Source organism: Diadema antillarum, unplaced genomic scaffold, assembly GCF_040938485.1.
Source record: "Diadema antillarum isolate AM-2024a unplaced genomic scaffold, OU_Dant_1.0 scf00000071, whole genome shotgun sequence".
Classification (NCBI taxonomy): domain Eukaryota; kingdom Metazoa; phylum Echinodermata; class Echinoidea; order Diadematoida; family Diadematidae; genus Diadema; species Diadema antillarum.
Genome location: NW_027270960.1, coordinates 7,460,158 through 7,480,873, shown reverse-complemented (window position 1 = coordinate 7,480,873; position 20,716 = coordinate 7,460,158). Strand labels below are relative to the sequence as shown.

The 20,716-nt window shown below is 39.7% G+C and overlaps 1 protein-coding gene across 1 annotated transcript; it reads right to left on the bottom strand.

The window, feature by feature from the left end:
• Window positions 1-1,060: 1,060 nt before the first annotated feature.
• Window positions 1,061-20,538, bottom strand: LOC139717013 (aqualysin-1-like). Its single transcript, XM_071628530.1, has 8 exons — window positions 20,431-20,538; window positions 19,333-19,470; window positions 17,792-17,933; window positions 16,120-16,226; window positions 15,141-15,282; window positions 12,687-12,871; window positions 2,113-2,284; window positions 1,061-1,194 (listed from the first exon to the last, which is right to left on the bottom strand). Exons 1-8 carry the CDS (start codon window positions 20,536-20,538, stop codon window positions 1,061-1,063), a joined length of 1,128 nt encoding a protein of 375 aa, XP_071484631.1.
• Window positions 20,539-20,716: the final 178 nt, after the last annotated feature.

Sequence of the window (20,716 nt, the reverse complement as noted above, 5' to 3'; positions counted from 1 at the left end):
AGAAAATGTGTCTTATAGAGAAAAATTCTGTAAAATTGTTTTTTATAATTATGTGTTTATTCCTGGCTGCGTATTTTTGTTTATTAGCTCGCCATGAAGGAGTCTGGTATATCATGTAGCTTGCATCAACAGCAAGAACAAACAAGACCACTCACATGTTGTAATAATGTTCTTCGTGCACTGTGTCAGATCAATGTTTCCCACTGTAATTCCTCACACAAATCGAAATTAAGATAAAAATGAAAACACTTATCTCCACAAGAAATGAGAAAGCTCAATTAGCACGTAAGTTGCCATGCATTATTTTTTTTTTAATAACTGTTGATATTGGTCCAGCAAAAGCACAGAGCGAATCAACAAAAAACGAAGATAATGACAAAGGAATTGAAGGGTTGTCCAACTCTTACTCCATTTCGACTTCTCTTCCCCTCCCCCTTTTTTTTTTTTGCAATTCATCCTCATTTCTTTACTATTATTCCTATCATTTCCTATTATTCTACCGCCAGTCTTCCCGGGCCCTTTCTCAGTAGCATTTTCAAACATCTCGCAAGACAAGCTTCCGATCTTTGCCCTCTCACAACGTGTAACTTCTGTTATGATGATCTTTGATCAGGGGTGCGTGCTTTGATAATATTCCTCCTCATCTCGGCAGTAACTGTGCGTTTGTAGCTCATTGCTTTACAACGTATACAGAGCAAAGATCACATATTTTCCATTGTGAGGGAGGCATTTGCACACTCTGAAATCAAATTTTCCAATAGCAGATCAGAGAAATTGCTATACGAGTCCTGTACTCGTACGGTAAGCTTTTACAGTTATTTCTTTTTTTTTTCCATTCTGCAGCAGAATTTTGAAAGGCTGATCGTATTGTAAGTTTTTCCTTTTCTCAAGATTTCATTGATCTGCGAACTGTTATAGTCATTGCATGTTTCAACAATATGTTGCGCAAATCTTTAAGATCAGTGATATATTTGATTTTAATAGGTCGTTGCATTATTCTCGTTATCATGCAGGGGTTCCACAATGTCGTTATAATGTCCACCTTCACACCGGATGCTGTCTAGTCACAGTACGCCAACTTGTTTGGGCTAGTGACCTTGCAGTCCCCGACAAGACCGGGGGTTGCGTTGTCTACAATCTGGGAGTAAACCTGCTCCGCACTAAGTCCCATCCCCAACATAACAGCAGCGATACCTGAGTGGAGAGACAGAGTAACCTTTGAAACTGATCAAACCCATCAACTCGACCAATAATGATAATAATAATAGTAATGATAATAATAATAATAATAATAACCAACATTTATATAGCGCTTTTTTTCTAAACAGACAGAAAGCGCTTCAACAATTGTAACAAAATACAAGAAATCAACAATATTCACCAAACAAAACAAACAAAGAAAATACAAAGCAAAACAAATAGATAATGACTTTACACTTTTCAGATCACTATCAGTGGAATTAAGAGCCATAAAGAGGTCTTACTTTTGGAACAAATAAGTTTTCAACAGTTTTTTAAATTGATCTATGTTAACTGCTGATTAGATATTTGTAGGGAGACTGTTCCAGGATTGAGGTGCTGCAATATTATCCGGCTGTCGTTTCAATATTTCACTAGCACAATAAACATAACCTCTGCAATTCATCTCTACAATCGAAGTCATGGTGGCCAGAAGTAAAACTTAACAAGAATTGCAAATCAACTGAGTAATAGATGGATTGAAATGACAACCTTACGATACATCGAATTATGAAATACCCAGTCAGTTAAATCGGTTAAACCGTTGATCAACAAATGCTACCCCACACTCTTTTAAAAAGAAAAAGGGTAAAATCAGCGTTTTAAACTTGGCAAGGACTGACAGCGTTTTAAAAGTATTGTATTCACCCCTTTTATTGCTGTATCTAGCACATCTAACTGTTGGATTCAGCTGGATAAAAGGCTGAATACAACATTTTAAAAGCGTTGTCATTCCTCCCCCTTAATGTTGATTTAACCTTTTCCTTTTAAGAGTGCACCATATAAAAAAGAATACAAGTCAGTCATTGCAGATGCCTATCCTTGCATTGATCTTTGATGGGACCAAAACTATTGTAAGAAGCTGTCACGTACCAGAGACATGTGGACAGGCCATGCTCGTCCCGCTCATCGTTCTGGTTCCGGAGTTATTGCTGTGCCTAAGGCTGACGATGCTGGAACCAGGGGCAAACAAATCGACGCAGTTTCCGTAGTTTGAGAAATATGAACGAGTGTCGGTTTTATCGGTGGCTCCGACGGTAATGGCCTGAGAAAAAAATGGAGACTAGAATTGTAAACATTCTTAGGACATAACAATCTAGTAATCACCACCCTAAATCCACCCTAAAAGTGGATATATTATTAGTATCTTGATGAAAAGATCACACTCCCTTTTTCTGAAAGACTTTCCATGGATGAAAGGTACAGAAATAAAAGCTGTATAATTGTCTTACAATTAATCAAAAGTAGTCCTCCCACATAAAACACAAACAAATAAACGAACAAGAACAAACAAACAAAAAACAAACAAATAAACAAACAAACAAACAAACAAGCAAACCGAGAAGCCATCAGTGTAAAGCTGCGGTCACAAAGGTTCGTACGAACGATGCGTTCATACGAATGTCACTGTTCGTACGAATTATAGAGTTCGTAGAGATTCGTACATGGGGCACAGATTCTTATACGCCCTTTCGCAAGAGCAACTTAAGACTTTTTAGAGCAATGAAATGATTTATGGCCCTAGAATTCGTACGTTTTTTGTAAAAATGCCTTGAGTTATTATTTCGTCAGACTTACGGCCATCTTACGATTTCTTTTTGTCGTAAGATGGTCTTACGTGCAACTCACGGCACTCTCAAGTCATTCGTAAGAAGATTTACGATATTTTGTATATTTTGTCGGGTTGTTAAGAAGACGCTGCCGTGTCCTGTCGAAAATTCTGTAACAGTTGAAAGTTTTATACTTCAAGATGGCAGTAGTGCCAAGGAGACTACAATTGCAGCTGCATCTACAAGTAGAGGAGGAGGAGGTTGTTGCTCCAAATCTCCCCCTCTCACTCCTTCCTCCTCATCTCCCTCTTTTCTTTTCTTCCCCTTCCCTCTTTTCCCTTTGATTGCCTTCCCTTTTGGTCCCATATTGAACAGAAATGATTTCTGGTCGAACACCTAGAACAAAGTGAGGATTTGAACTTCGCACGTTCGGGTTTATATCCCTAAAACTCAACAGTTGCACAAAATAATCATTATTGAGTACATACGCCTTACGAGTCCCTGAAGCCGTGGTCACAACTCGCCGTACTTGCAAGTGCGTGCTGTCTACTTGCAAAAAACGTGGGCAAAATTTGGGGATCCGTACGTAGTAAGTACCGCCTCAGTACGGATTTTGGAGCACGCAGACACGCCGTAGCAATTTTAGGACACGAGGAACTTTCGCTGCGTTCGGGCTACGGATTCGCCCTAAGTGCGGGCAACTTACGTGCCCTCTACAGCGAACGTGCGTACAACGTACTAACTCCGTGCGCCTTTTAAAATTTTCCCACCGTCACTTGCTCGACGGATCGCGCACGTAGCACGTACGTTTTGAGCACGTAATAAGTGCGCAGCCCGTGCTTATTCGACACTTCCCTGAGTTCAACTGTTCAATAGAGCACGCAGACCGTACTGAACTTGCCGAATAAACACCTGCTCCGCACTTAAAACGCAAGTTGTGCGCAGTGATTTCTGCAATGTACACGAGCCGAGCCGACGGAAGAGTATCATCATTTCGTCTCCAAGATGTCTTGATGTTGGCAATTATATATTCATACTGTTCTATTTCACCTACCGGTCAGAAATGCCCTGTAAGGATTATGGGATCGAAAAAATCGCATACACAGAAAAAATGATTGTTATATCATTAGAAAGGGCATATAAGACACCGTCAAAAACTGCTTGAAGAAGCAAAGCATATAGAAATCTTGAGCTCTAAGTGGTCAGTACATGAAGTGACCAGGTTTTTGGAGTTTTGAAAAATTGTTACATTTAAGAGCTGCACAAGCGTGGTTAAAAGGCATTGACCATCATTGTGTATGCAGAACAGTGATAAAGTCAGTACCATTCTCTGAAATTGAGAATGTGTATATTTTGAAATTAAGCAAGGAAGAAATTTCTGTGACAGTATTACCTTATATAGGGCCTTAATTGCCAACGTGACACCTTCAGCCTCAGATAAAACTGCAAAACCATAGGCCTACATTCATTATTCTAGTAATATGCTGATAAATCTATGCTGATAAATCTAGCTAAAAAATGCCTCCATGGCTGAAATGCCACCACCTCTGAAACTGGGTATAAAGATGGTAGACTTCATAACAGCAAATCATTATGTGTTGCGACACGGATTGTCGCCCCTACACGGATTGTCGCCCCCGGCTCGGGGCGACAATCCGTGACGGAGTTGGCGACACGGATTGTCGCCCCCGTCACGGATTGTCGTCTGGCGACAATCCGTGACGCTTGTGCAGTTCCCAGTTTTTGACCTCGAAGGCGACAATCCGTGATGGCAAAAAATTTGTTGCGACACGGATTGTCGCCCCGTCAAGGATTGTCGCCCCGGGCTCGGGGTGGTTCCTCCGGTGTTATGCCCCAGTCACACAGTGCTTTACGATGGGTTACGTCCGCCGCGGATAAATACGGATGAGTGAACGCAGGAGGACGCAGCGTGGATGCAGGCATCCGCAGGGACGTATGTAGACGTAACTGTCCCTAACTCATCCGTTAAGAAACGCAATATGAGGGCGCCAAGCCTGCGAAATTTTGAAATGTTCAAAATTTCGCAGAGGGATTCTACGGATGCAGACTTACGCAAGTAACCGTAACCAAACGTAATTATCCGTAACTGAACGTAAGTATCCGTAGCCTGGACGCAGACTATCCGCAAAATATTTTACCTCCCGTCCGTTTGCGTTCGTTTACGTCCACCTTAAGTATCCGAAAGTAACCGCAAGTTAACGTATCTCAACACTTTCGTCCGCTTACGGATATTTGCGGACAGTTACAGATGCTGCGGACGATTACGTCCTTCGAAGTTTTCCATTTTCCACTCGCATGGGAACACAGAGACTCGTGGGAAGCCACACATCTCGTGTTGCCAAGCTGCAGTGCATTTACCTGAAGGAATGCAACAACACAGTCGGAGCAGTGGAGAGGCAGAACCACGTAGTCAAATTATGAAATTTCTCTCACAAATGGTCATTTTATAGGTAGCACCAATATACTCATGACATTGGTTGACCCTTGGTACTGAAATTTTTTTCTTGCACTCAATATATATTTTTCGAAAAGGCAATATTTTGGGTAGGGAATGGGGTGACAGCATTTAAACCTACATTCATTTTTCTGGCCGGGAAAAGTGTGGGACAGCGATAATTATTATAAAATGAGAACGAATTTAGTATTTCTCTATTGTCTTACCCACTTTACGATGAGTATTACATTTTGTATATATATATATATATATATATATATATATATATATATATATATTGTACTTGGGTGTGAATGACGAATTAAATGATTGACGATGAATCCTTAGGTTGTAGAGACCAGCTAAATAATGAAAAGTATATTATCTTAGTATGAATTCAACAAAAAAAGCTTCAACTTACGCTTAAACGAATTCAAAGATAAAGAGTTTTTTATATCACAGCTTAATGAATTCCAGAATCTATAGGGCCAGTGTAAATAAATGTATTTTGCGCCAATAAGGTTCTCAATAGGGGTAAATGAAACTCATTAGATCGCCTGGTGGGATAATTATATAAAAAAAATGATTTCTTGGAAACATTTAATCAAAAATACTGGAAAGTGCATTTGTGTTATAATTAAACATAAACTGACCCAGCTGAAAGAAAAACAAATTTTTAATCTTTAAAATCTTATTTTTCACGAATAATGGATCTGCATGGGAACGCGGTGAAACGCCAAAAATATTACGAAGTGCCTTTTTTGTAATAACAATAGTTTATCTAATAACGTTTGATGGGCACTTCCCCATGCTAAAATTCCATAATTAAGATAAGGTAATATTAATGAAAAATACAACGTCAACAAAGAAGACAACGGGATATGAGTTTAATGATACCAATATTACGCGAAATTATTTTACTAATATTAATAATATGAGGCTTCCGCGAAAGTTTATCGTCCACTGTAATACCGAGAAACTTATGTGAGATACACGTTCTAAATGAACGTCATCAAAAATAATATCTGTGCCTAAAACTTCTTTAGACTTACTTAATAACATATACTTTGTTTTCTGAAGATTTAGTGATAATTTATTGGCTCTTATCCATTGAGTCATTTTTTTAAATTCAGAATTGACAGTATGGTCAAAGGTAAATGGATTTTGGTGGGAGAAAAAATATTTGAATCATCGGCAAGGAGTATAAAAGAAAGCAATATATGTCCAATGATATGCAAAAGTTATTAATGTGAATGATGAAAGGTAAAGGTCCTGATATAAGTTTTTAAAGTGTTTGAAAGTCTGAATGTCTTTTTTTTTCTAGAAATGTAATAAACATTGCTTTTAACATAACCCTAAAAGTCATGAATATCGCTGCACAACAACAGCGTAACCACATGTCTATTCCATGACTGTAAGTAATAATTTTCTTACTCTAATGTTTAACTTATCGATCTATATTGTATTATTATTGTGGTATAATTAGGTTATGTATTCTTTACATGTATGAAGTTTATTCATATTTGAGTTGCACAAATGCAATTTAAACCTAAAGTTCAAAATGTCATATATATTTTATCACTGTAAAGCAAATTAAAGGATTACGAACTTGTACGTAATTCAATATCAGTTTTCGCCAGTGTACAATGTAAGACAGTCCAATATGTGATAACCTTGTTGTCATAATACACTGACTTAGCAGGGATCGTCAAAGAAAACCATACTGTCCATAATCTGTAACCATCCGTAACTATCCGAAAATATCCGCAACTCTCCGCAAGTGTTCAGAACTATTATGTCCCAATTCGCATGAATATCCGCAAGTGGACGCAAGTACTCGCATCTGGTCGTATTTGTCCGTATCGCCCGCATTTTTCCCCGTATGTTTTGAACAAATTTTCTGGTGACGGCAAAGGATCCGCGGGAGTCCGCAGAAAAAAATGACTTTTTTGGACGTAACGTCGGACGCAAAGCATTATGTGACTGGGGCTTTAAGCTTTGGTGGGATGGGTATGACTGGTAAGTTATGCGTATGTGTGTGTGTGTGTGTGTGTGTGTGTGCATTTGTAGTGAGCTGCATGATTATGTGATGTGTATGATTTGTAGGTGCGTACAATAAGTGACTTGTGTATGGGTTTCCGTATTGTTGTGTGTGCGTGTGTGTGTGTGTTAGTGTGTTTAGAGTATACCACAATATGTAGAAACTGTGCATGTGTGGTGGTTGTATAGTGGTAGTGGTTTGTTTGTCTGTGTGTATACGTGTGCCTGTATGCTTACGTGTGTATATGGTATATAGTGGCGTATACATATCAAAGGGTATGTGATGGTGCGTGTTTGTGGGCGCAGTTTTGTGCCTGCATGAGTATCTAATAGGGGTTTGGTGTTCGTGGGCTACGTAGGCCCTACGTAAGTGTGTTGTGTGTGAGCGTTCGTGTGTCTACGTAAGGCCCCAGTCACATAATGCCCTGCGTCCGGCGTTACGTCCAAATAAGTCATTTTTTCTTTCTGCGGACACCCGGGGATCTCTTGCTGTCACCAGAGCATTTTTACAAAACATACGGGAAAAAATATGCGGGCGATACGGAGAGATACGACCAGATGCGGATACTTGCGTCCACTTGCGGATATTCTTACGAATTGGCACGTAATTTTGTTCTTTCAACTTGCATAAACTTCCGAATAGTTCGGAACACTTGCGGAGAGTTGCGACTATTTACGGAGAGTTGCGGATATTTTCGGATAGTTACAGATTGTTATAAATAATTATGGACAATATGACGATCCCTGCCAAGTCAATGTATGATGACAGCAAATTTATCACATATTGGACTGTCTTACATTGTACGCTGGGGAAAACTGAAATTGAATTTACGTACAAGTTGTGAAAAGTTTTCGCATTTCTTTAATTTGCTTTACAGTAATGAAAGATATATGAAATTTTGAACTTGAAGTTTGAATTGTATTTGTGCAGCTCAAATATGGATAAACATCATAAATATAAAGACTACATAACATAATTATACCACAAATAGAATACTATCTAGATCGATAAGTTAAACAGAGTGAGAAAATATTACTTACAGTCATGGAATAGACAAACTGTGGTTACGCTGTCATTGTGCAGCGATATTCATGACTTTCTAGGTTATGTTTAAGGAGATTGTTATAATAAACCAAAGCCTACTACATTTCCAGAAAAAAAAACCATTAGTACTTTCGGACACCCCTCCCACACCCAAATACAATACAAAAAAAATGTAATATCCATGGAGCGTAAAGTGGGTAAGACTATAGGGGAAATACTAAATTCTTTCTCATTTTGTATCGTTTATCTCTGTCCCACACCTTCCCGGCCAGAAAAACGAAAAAAAAAAAAAATGCTGTCACCTCATCCCCAACCCCCAAATTGCTTTCCGAGTTTCGAAAAATATACATTCAAATAGTACAAGGAAAAAAATGTTCAGCACCAATGGTCAAGCGATGTCATGCGTATATGGGTAGCCATCTAAAATGACAATAAAATTATGTGGGAGAAATTTAGTAAACTTGACTTTGCGGTTTCTGCCTCTCCACCGCTCCGAGTGTGTTGTAGCATTCCTTCAGGTAAATGCGTTGCAGCTTGGCAACACGAGTTGTGTGGCTTCCCACGCGTCTCTGTGCCCCCATGCGAGTGAAAAACAGAAAAACGTCGAAAGACGTAATCGTGTACAGCATCCGTAACTCTCCGCAAATATCCGTAAGCGGACGAAAGTGTTGTGATACGTTAACTTGCGGTTGATTTCGAAAAACTTACGGTGGACGTAAACGAACGTAAACGGAAGGTAGGTAAAATGTTTTGCGGATGGTCTGCGTTCAAGCTATGGAGAGTTACGTTCAGTTACGGGTAGTTACGTTTGGTTACGGTTACCTTACGTAAGTCCGCGTCCGTGGAGTCCCTCTGCGAAATTTGAACATTTCAAAATTTCGCAGGTTTTGCCGCCTTCATTTTTACGTTTCTTTACAGACGAGTTACGGACAGTTACGTCTACATACGTCCCTGCGGATGCCTGCGTCCACGCTGCGTCCACCTGCGTCCACTCATCCGCATCTATCCGCGGCGTACGTAACCCATCGTAAAGCACTGTGTGACTGTTGCATTAGCACGCAGGAGATAATAGGAACGAAACATTCAAGCGACACAATTCCCACAACACGCGCAGCGCTTCATCACACACACACACACACACACACACACACACGCACAAACGGACATTAAATTATCATGTGCACGCGCACATACACACTTCCTTGAAACCTCACCATGACTTTTTACGTGGTATGTTTGCATGGATGTAGCCATGTAAGTTATGCGTTAGTATTTCAATGACTATGTCCAGAACGGATTGTCGCCCCCCCCCCCCCCCCCCCCCTCGAAGCACATTTTGCTGGGTAATATCGACGACAATCCGTGACGGGGGCGACAATCCGTGCCGCCAACGCCCGTCACGGATTGTCGCCCCGAGCAGGAGGCGACAATCCGTGTAGGGGCGACAATCCGTGTCGCAACATAATTATGCATCTCACCTCCAGTGCCAATGTGCTAGGATATTTCAACCAAAATAATGTTAGGCCTATACAATGTCATTGTATACCTGATATTGACAGTTGCCTATTAGCCTACATCAGGTAATATAATGCCATTTTATACGTGATGTAGCATATGACCTATACCTGATAATTATAGCCTATTTCTCTCTCAGTGAGTCAAATATGCACACATTTCACATATTTCATTCAGTTCATTTATTTCAATCTCATTTTCTTTCCACAAAATATGAAAACCTAGAGACATGAAATGAATATGACACACAGAAGGTTAAACTACCATTTACACGTATGGAGAAGACGTATGATTATACATCTGAAGAACCTCGGAAGATGGTCCTATAATTAGGCCTACCCCTAGCATCTGAAGGGAAAACAAAATCATCGCACTTGCACGCACTTACAATATGCAACAGAGTAGGGATACCGTACGTGAGCAGCACGTGTAATTACAGCCTCCGCAAGAGAACGTGGCAATCGCACACAGATTGTAAGTTGTAAGCACGTGCAACTCACTGACCACGTGCACAACGTACGATGCACGTAACCCCTCATGGCCAGGCGTGGCGTGCGGGCCACGCACTTACACCCTGCACAACCGTGCGAGTGTCGTGCGTTGACGTACTTCCTCCCTGCGCTAGTCACTTCCTCCCCACGTTTGTACGGACGAAAAGGACGCACGGCGAGTTGTGACCAGGGCTTGACGAACGCCTTACAAACTCGAAGAGTTGTTCGTAAGAACGCCGTACGAATCTCCGTTCGTAAGGCATTCTTACGAAAGACGTAAGAGCCCTCTATGAACGACTTAAGGCGTTCTTACAATCATCGTTAGAATTTAAGGCTTCTAGAATTGTCTCTCGAACCTGCAAAATCTTGTGTAGTTCTTACGATGTTCGCACGACATTCGTACATCCACCTTGCGACGAGAGGGTTTCGTACGAAGTTAAAAAAAAAAATCTTGGACAAGACCATTGACCAGGCTAGGAACTCACGAACGGTCTACTAACAGTCTACGAACCCTGGTTTCGTACGGGCTTCCTAAGAAGATCTTAGGAAATCGTCTGAAAATCGTTCGTACGGCGTTCGTAGCAGTTCGTAAAGGCATTTGGGACCGAACCTTATGCTACAACATTATATCAAGACCCGGCATCATGGGAATAATATGGCTGGCACGATTCGAATATTATTATACCAGGTATTCGGGATATCCCGTGCAGTTTTATCACCAATCTCTAAAGCCTCATCTCATTGTTCTACAATGCCGGTATCGCCACAATTCGACAATTTTCTGAGATCGGAAAGGATCGGGTTGAACATGAGCCGATCTCTGTTCCCTCGTCCAGATACCTGAAGTGCGTGCCCCGATGTACCCCGATCCTCAGTCAGTCAACTTCAGCATGTAGAACCAAAGATATATACTGTGGACCTCGGAAAGCCTCCTAAACTCACGGCTCTTCTGCAGCAATTCATTAATATTCAAAGACGCGCTGATCTTTCCAAGGCTTTTTCTTGGTGTCCTTGCTTTCATAGTCCGTCTTCTTGCTGTCGTAGATGATTTCATATTCTTCAAAACTCTACAAGATCCTCTTTTTCCTCCTCTGCTTGCATCACCAGCGTGCAGTCTCTCTTTCTTCATCTTTCAGGTAGCTGCTTCGCTGCTTTCTTTTCTTCTTTGTCTTCATCTTTTTTTTTTCTTCGTCGAAAATTTGAGCTCCTTTTTCATATTCTCTCTCGACAGGTGCAGGGACAACGTCCTCCTCTTCCTCAACAATTTTAGGTCTCGATCTCTTTGATCTTCTCTTGGCAGAAGTTTTGGCTCCGAATTTTCCAGCGTATCGGCTTTTAGAGCGGCGAGAGCGGAAGACGTGCGTAATTGAATCTGGAAAAGCGCAGGAACAGCGTAGCTAAAGCCGAAACAGGGTAACTAAAGCGGGAATAAAGCGTACTGAGAGCGTTGTAGGAACAGACCTTGATTCTATATGGGAGGAGAGAACGTAGTGAGAGCGTCGTTGAAGCGGGAAGGTCGTGCTTTGATTAGAGAAGAGCGGCGAGGCAGCGGGATCATGTCGGCTGTCTAACAGTTTACTTCCCGTTTTTGTGCCAGAAAGACTATGTTACGCTCATATCTCGCGGTATTTACACTATCACTACGATATCTCCACTGGCCTTACGATTCAAAATAGGTCACTTTTGATCGGGGAGATCCTGAAGAAATTTTGAACAGGTTCAAAATTTCTTCCCAATCTGAGAAAGAAAAAATGTCCGCTCCATCCCCGTCCTCCAAACGCTGCTGTTACGACGCTCCTGATCCCCGTACGCTTTTACCTCTCTCGCCCTATCTGCTGGATCGAGATAGATCGGGGTCCAGATCGTGGTCCAGATCGTGATAGTGGAATAACGGTAAAAAAAAAAAAAAAAAAAATGCAGCCGAGGACTCTGAAGCAGCATTTACATTATGTTTCCGGCAACCACGGCAGCCATGTTTCTGGCCACCGTGGAAAAACCGTGGATGGACGTAAAACCACGCGGGGAGACAGGATTGTCTAACGTGGCAGGCTGTGTTTGCCGTGGATACCGTGTCAGATTTTTAAACTGTCAAAAAATTGCCACGGCAGTCCCGGTGCTAATGAGGAATTTTGTATACCGTGATAAAAAAGTGGTAAACGCAACGAAACACGGCGGCACGTAATAGACCGTAACATTAATGATCATTAATCAAGATATCTGTAATGATAGTACTTTTACCATATGGATAATCCTCAGATTCTAGACAAAAAAAAAATCTATAGATTATATGGGTCCTTGTATTTTTACAGGTTTCATTATACCAATACTGAATTACAAGGGGAAAAAAGTACCTCTGTTGCAGAAGCAGGTGAGTAATTGCATGCATTTGCATCGTCGTTCCCAGCAGCTACCACGACGACAATTCCAGCTCTTCGCGCTTCCGCCACAGCTGCGTTCTGACTACTTGAGTAGCTTCCACCAAGAGACATGGACGCTACTGATGGCTTTTTACCCTTTTCTATTATCCATTCCAGGGCTGTCAAATTACAAGAAAAAGTGAATGATCATGCTGATAGCAATGACAAACAAATTCTGCCTCAGCTCAGAGTAAAAAAGTAAATAGAAGCTGTGTATAGGTGAGATGGGATAAGGAAAAGACACAATGATGGGCATACGTTGATTCCTGGGTAGATTGAAGAAAAGAGAGAAAAGAAAGAAAGAAAGAATGAAAGAAAGAAAGAAAAATCCCACCCATGCTCGGTCTCCCTGTTTTTCGTGTCCCTCCTCCACCTAATCCCCCGGAAAATATATCTGCATAGACTACGAACATGCAACTCTCCGTATCATGGTTTCTTGCACCAGCTGGGGTGAATGATTTTGTCCTAAATTAGAGGCTCACAGTGCTAATATCAAGTTGATACTGCAAAATAGTCTCCTCCCCCCCCCCCCCAAGCCGGACTATTGAATACATGGCTCTATTTACATTTTCGTCGACAATTCGAGTTTACTGCCTTCCCGTGTGAGAAACGGCAGAACTTGTTGCCATACAATCATCTCAAGCCGAGGGATCTCACTGATTCATCAGGGTGGCACAGGATGGTGACAGTTCCAACTTTCGACTTCCGGAACAATATTGACTGGCATTAAGACTCATAATGCAGCTACCGATTGGGTTATACTGATACGTATCAATCAGGTCATACCAGCCTTATACACTGTAAGGTCTTTATTTTCTCCATCTTTGTAAAAACACACAGATTAACATTCGTACATAACGGTAAGTGACAAAGCCACATCTCTCTCTCTCCAACTTCAACTCCAACTCTTTTTAAAAATGGACAATCCCTGGTTTTGTTAAGAATACACTGTATAACCATGAACTATATTAGTAATAGACTAGAAATGTCGCTAGGGCGACTGGTATGCCTCCGCCATAATGCATGATTCTCCTAATAGGTCTGTTGTACATGTGGACAATGCGTGATTACATTTTCACAAAATTGGCAAAATATCAAAATGGCAAGTTTGTCACAAATGTGTTGAATGTTCACCTTCCTTGACCTAGGTTTAATTGGATGAATAGTAGAGCATGTATGTGGGGATTTAAGGACTTTAACTTGACTTTCACCCATTCATAAGTTTATGCATTGAATAATTTTCAAGGTATGGAGAAAAAGTGCAATTCCTGTATTGAAAAGTACATTGTTACCACTTTCATCTGGCCTTTGACCCTAAATTCATAGGATTATCACTGTCAGGCAGAACATGCATAAGTATGTAGAAAGTTTCAAGATAACTTGAGCCACTTCCCAGATAGGGAGGAAAAAGTTTGTTCAGCACTTTCCCTTGATCTTTGACCTTTTGACCGTTGAGGCAAAAAAAAAAGAAGAAATTTTCCAGAGAATCTCTATTAGGTTATACATGCATACACCAAGTGTAAAAAAAAAAAATCCTGCTGGCACTGCATAAATGACGGAAATAGTAACATTTTGAAGTGTTGCCCTTGACCTTTGACCCTTGACCTTTCTCTAGATAATCATTGCCAGTCAGTACATGTATAATTTTTATTTTACTATGTTCCATGAAGATACCTTGAACAATTTCCAAGTTATGGAGAAAAAAGTGAAGTTTTAATAATTTTTACTTGATCTTTTGACCTTTGACCTTTGACCTCATGATCCCAAACTTTCACCAGAGACTTTTAATTGGGTAATACATGTATACACTAAATTTCAAGTAAATATCTTCAGGCATTGCATAGATATGGGGGAAATAGTGAAATTTTGCGTATTTGACCTTTACCTTTTGACCTTTGACCTTGAGCATATGCACCCAAAAGTTGATAGGCACAACTTTACCCCCTAATACACATACATGCCAAGTTTCATTAGGATACCTCAAAAGGTTTTTCAGTTACGCTGTCCACAAAATTCATTACGGACGGACGGACAACCCGAAAACATAATCCTTCCGGCACCACTTCGTGGCGGAGGCATGCAAACAAGTTCAGAAGGATTATTGGCCAATCAATGATCCTCGCCAGTGGAACATCACAGTCAGCTGGAAAATGGAATATCTCGTGACATATTAAAGAAAGATCGTATTGCCTATTTTGTATGTTTATACTATTTCGTGATCTCAATGAGTATCAGATAAAATCAACTATGTGAATTACGAATGTCATTTTCATTGCATACGGTACACAACCCAAAATAATGACCGCATTTGTAATAGATTTGTGTCTAGCTTAAAGCATTTTCAGTCCGGCTTTTTGTTTTTGTTATTGCTTTTCTTTTTCTTTTTACCTGCAATGGAATCGCTCTTGTATCCGGACCCACTGCAATCCAACGTGCGTATTCCCAGGACGTTTGCCTCGTTTGCGACTCCGTAGGTTGAACTGGCAACAGTCCCGGCACAGTGTGTCCCGTGGCCCTGGCAGTCGATTCCCTTAGGTTAGTCCAGAAAGACAAGACTTACTTCGGTACATAGAACAAAGTCAAATTCAAAGTATTTAATTCAGTCATCTTCCTATGTTCACATACGGATGCAACGCAATTTTACATCTACACCTCTATTAACAATGAATGTTTATTTCGTTTTATTTTTATTACTGTGGTTATCTGTTCAATAAAAAATGCGTGTAGATTATCAACCTAATCAGTTAATATGAATGATTTAGGGGTAGCAACGAACACAATAATAGATTATCACTGCATGCATTCGCTTGTATGTTTGTGTGTAGCATCACCGGATACAGGAAAGTAACACGAGCTAAACAGCATTTTTCAGGATTTTTTTTTTTTTTTTGTCTAATTAAAATCACTAAAATATCTAGATAACTAGAGAAGCAGTCTCAGAGTGCAGACCTAAGCCAAGCAGCTAATTTCCACCAATGACCTTGTTCTTCCGTAGAGATACGTATGCATGCTGAAAATCGCCCGAATTCCCAATACTGAAGTGTAGAAGCCTTTTGTTACGTCATCAACCCTTAGCTGTGCGGGGCGCCTCGCCCTCGCAGAAACTAGAAAAGTGCAAAAATGCGCAGCTTGAACTCCAAAGTTCATTGACCCTACCTGACAAAATATCGAAAATCCTTCATAAAATCCATAAAATTTCCGGATCACTACACTATTTAAGCTCTTATCTTCCTTGTGTCAGTCTCAACCTTTCCTGTAAGTTTCAACCAAATTCGTTCACAACTTTTAGAGTTATTTTGCACACAGACAAACAAACTGACAGTAATGCAAACATAACCTCCTCCCTTGGCGGAAGTAATAATCTTACATCTCCACCAATCATATCAGCTGCGACAGACGCACGTTCGCCAAAGTCTTGGTGTTCCGGGTTTATACCAGTGTCGATGACGTAGATGTATTGTCCACTTCCATATCCTGATGACGATAATGATAATAATCATAATAAAAATAGTAATGATGATAATAATAACTTTAAAAATGATAATGATAATAATGATTTTAAAAAATGATAATGATAATAATAAGTAAAACTTATATAGCGCTTATACTGATGTTTCCAAGCGCATTGATACGGAAAAATATTGAATTAAAATACAGCATTATGTACATATAATAAAAACAACAACAAAAATGAGGATTGATTAAATAGATAAGTAAGTGTTTTCAGCAATGATTTAAACTTATCAAGACAATCAGCATTTCGGAATTAAAGAGGGAGTTTGTTCTAAAGAGATGGAGAAATAACAGAAAAAGCCCTATCACCATAACAGGTACTGGTGCGGGGATCATGTGATAGTAGCAGAGTGGAGGAAGAATGGAGAGAACGGGTTGAAGTGGAGGAGCGGAGGGATATCAAGTCTTTGAGATAAGATGGGGCTAGATTATTACATATCTTGTAAACAATGAGAGGGATTTTAAAAGTGATACGTTAATCTATGGGGAGCCAGTGGAGGGATTTGAGATATTTGATATATATATATATATATATATATATATATATACACTGTATATATATATATATATATATATATATATATATACATACATATATATATATAGCGAAAACTTTGAGCAAAGAAAATGGGTTTTCATCGGGATTCGAACCCGAGACCTCCGGATTACTAGACCGGTGCTCTACCGACTGAGCTATTGAAAGCCCTAGATCGGTGTTCGTCCCAAACCCTTAATTCTCTTTGCTCGTGTGGTCAGAAGCTATAGTGTGTGTATGTGTGCCACACACTCACACACACATTAACCTGACATAAACCCAAATGATGTAAATCAACTTTGGAATAAATGTGAGGGATCACCGAAGCGATGCAGCTTTTTGTAATAATTATATTTTGAAACAAGGAAGGAAAAACTGACCAGAAACAATTGTAATAATAAATAGCGAAAACTTTGAGCAAAGAAAATGGGTTTTCATCGGGATTCGAACTCGAGAACTCCGGATTACTAGACCGGTGCTCTACCGACTGAGCTATTGAAAGCCCTAGATCGGTGTTCGTCCCAAACCCTTAATTCTCTTTGCTCGTGTGGTCAGAAGCTATATATATATACATATATATATATATATATATATATATATATATATATATATACCGTGTCTGAAAAGTAATTTTGCGTCCATTGGTTTTACAATGATGTAACACAAAAGCACAATAAATACTGATTTGTTAGGAACCTGTATGTAGGTCCTAAATACGGGAAGAGTGACTTGTGAAGAGATTGTATAGAAAAAAAAGGCCGAAGGAAAGAAGGGATTTTACTGCCTTCAGAAAAGGTTTGTTTTCTTGTTCACACAATGTATCACAGAGGATGAGGATAACAGCTCAGCAAACCGTTCCATACTTTTTTTTTTCTTTCCACCCAGGGGCAGATGGACAGTTTGTACGCCAGGTCGGCAATATTTACAAGAAGGAAATTATGTACAGCACACACGCATCAACAGCTTTCTTAAAAGTGTTTTTATACTGCACCATTGAGATTCATGTCGTCATTCAATTCAGAGTTCTTCTCATCAATACGATCAATTCCCCATGATCCTGGAGATCTGTTCCTGCCATAGGCATAGACGACCTCGTCTTCTTCAACATATTTCACCCCTTCAAGAGATCGCAGCTTCATGCAGACAAAAGACGAAAGATGAAGATGATATTGAAGTAGAAGTTTGCAGGCGTAAGTCGAGACTTATTATTTCTTTTGTTTGTTCGTTTTCTTTGTCTTTATTTGTTTACTTTCTTTATATCATCCTGCAGGGGTGGTCTTTTCAGTTCGACAAAACTGGTTTTCGAAGGGGCTTTGCATGGATTACACATCATCAGTGATCATGAAATTACATGGAACATAATTATTATGTACATGACTTTCACAAACCAAACATATACAACATGTGCAAGTATAAAGAGTGAATCAAACAATACGAAAATGCATCATGCAGATACAAAATCAGAATTATACTGAATATCAATGTTGAACGCACATCCCAGACGTAACGAGCACATTTCCTTCCGTTCAATTCAAGTCAAAGTATAAAGCTTTGTAAGGTTTATTGTTACTAGGCATATGGACGGACAAACAACCCTGAACATTACGAAGAAGTGCATCGTACAACGCACGCATAGCGATTAACTCTAAAAAGCTTGTAACTCGTAAAATAAGTAGCCCAGCGCCTCTTGGTACGCAAGGGCACCAAAAACAAGTCCTATATATCGGGTACATCGAAGAATTGTGAAGTGATGGCATCATCGTTGTATTCACCAATAGCTTTTCCTTTCTCTGCGGGCAAAACCAACTTCATCATATTCATAAATTTCATTACTTTCTTATTGTTATGTACGATTTTGAAATAAATTTTGTTCCATGTAGCTGATTGACAAATTGCCCTACATCGACGTAAATAAGCGCTGAATTGATCAGTATTTTAGTAGTAGCCATGACAAAAGTAATGGGCGTACGTACTCAAGCAGGATTCGAACCTACGACCCCCTGATCACCGGACAGGCTTCATCTTCACTAAACCACCGAGCTTCCTCCCGACGGCAAGTAGCGGGCACTGCGCAATTATTCAAATTCATGAAATTCTTCCGTCGAGGTGTTTTTTCTGTTTGTTTTTTTTTTTTACGTCGACATGTTCGATGTAGGGCAAATTGTCAATCAGTTACAATAAAAACACCTCGACGGAAGATTTTCATGAATTTGAATAATTCAGTTCCTTCCTGCTTACTCTGTCAACTAGAGCTGAAACCCAAATTTGCCTGAGGTAGGCCTATATAGTAACTAAATTTATTCAAAAGGGGTTAAATGAATATCTTTCAGTATAGCTATTCTAACCTTAGAATGCAATTGCACTTCAAGAACATGACATAATTTCAATTTATTTCTACTTCCTGCTGGTTTGACAAGTTCTCAGTTACATCTATTAAGCAAGCGTTTAAATAATTCATTGCAAAAGGGGTGGGGCTATAAAGTAGACGAAAATTACCAAATCAAGACATTGTCTGCTTTTTTTTTTACTTACAAGATTAAGGGCGACACCGGCAACATCAGCTTGGATCACGAATCCGTTTAACGCCTTTGTGAATTTTCTCTTGATGGCGGTTTCCACTGACACATCTCGCTCAAAACGGCTGATGAAGGAGTCTAGTTCAACACCGTCCTGCATATTATATGAATAGAGTAATTTTTTCTTGGTCATTGTTAGTTACACACTCTCTGAATTTTGAGACAAATCAATGGTAACAAAATAAATATACATATCAAAACAAGGATGGTAAATATTTGAGTATGTTTACAAAAAATAAAAAAGAGAACTTCCAATTTACCCTTTCAGGGCACTAACAATGCTTACATATCAACAGTATCTCGATGAATGCTTAAAACTATCGTGCTTCAAGAGAAAAAATAATTATGTAAATCGGTATATACTTTTGTTTGTGCGTATTGATTTCGTGAAAACATACACAACTTAAATTTTGCATTCGAGCCCCAAAGTTACAAACGAAATATTAAACCGTAATTTGAAAGGTCTTAGCCAAGTGAACCTGTAAACTCAAAGGACCCAATATTCTGATTTTTTGCACTACCAATTTTCAAAATGAATTTCTAAATGAACAAAGTGTATACTGTCACGTAATACATTACGATCTGGAAGACAGGTACAATTCCTATAGGCATAATGGAATTAAGAAACGTGACTTCTTTTAAGACAATGGGGGGGGGGGGGGGGGGGGGGTCACAGACACAAACGAAAGTAATCAACTGCCACCAGCAATTGGGAATATGATAACATGTATGGCTATCTAGTACTGTAAGGATATGAAGAACAATCGTGATTCTTGTGGAAGAACGATTTTGAAAAGCAAATCTGTAGTGGGTCAAGATCTTGGGCGCATTGATAACATACACATTTTCTTTCCTATGACATAAACTAATAGATACAGGCCTATTGAAAGTAAGATCGCAATTGACAGCTTCTTTTTCAAGTAAAATATCAGACAGCAACATGTACAGGCATGGGTATAGAATGAGATTCAGGTAACTAAAGCAAAGTTACACACTTGCAAAAGAATAAGAGGTTTCAAAGAGGAAGAAACGCGAAGCTTTATCACAAAATCACCTCCAACACCACGATGTAGCGCCCTTGGATTCGGTTCTTGGTCGGGACATGGAATGGAGCCAGGGCGGTGGCAGCGGCCACAAAGGCGAGAAGAAATAGGTACCTCATCTCTGAAAAACTACTGTTCATGCAGAAAAATAAATTGAACATCTCGTACTTAAACTAATATTCGTTACTCTACTTCCGTCATAAGATTCACATAGCACCTCAACATCGCTTCAATAGGATTTTGTTTAATTCTAACACTTGAAATTTATGTCTTTCTCATTTCGATTTCATCTATTGT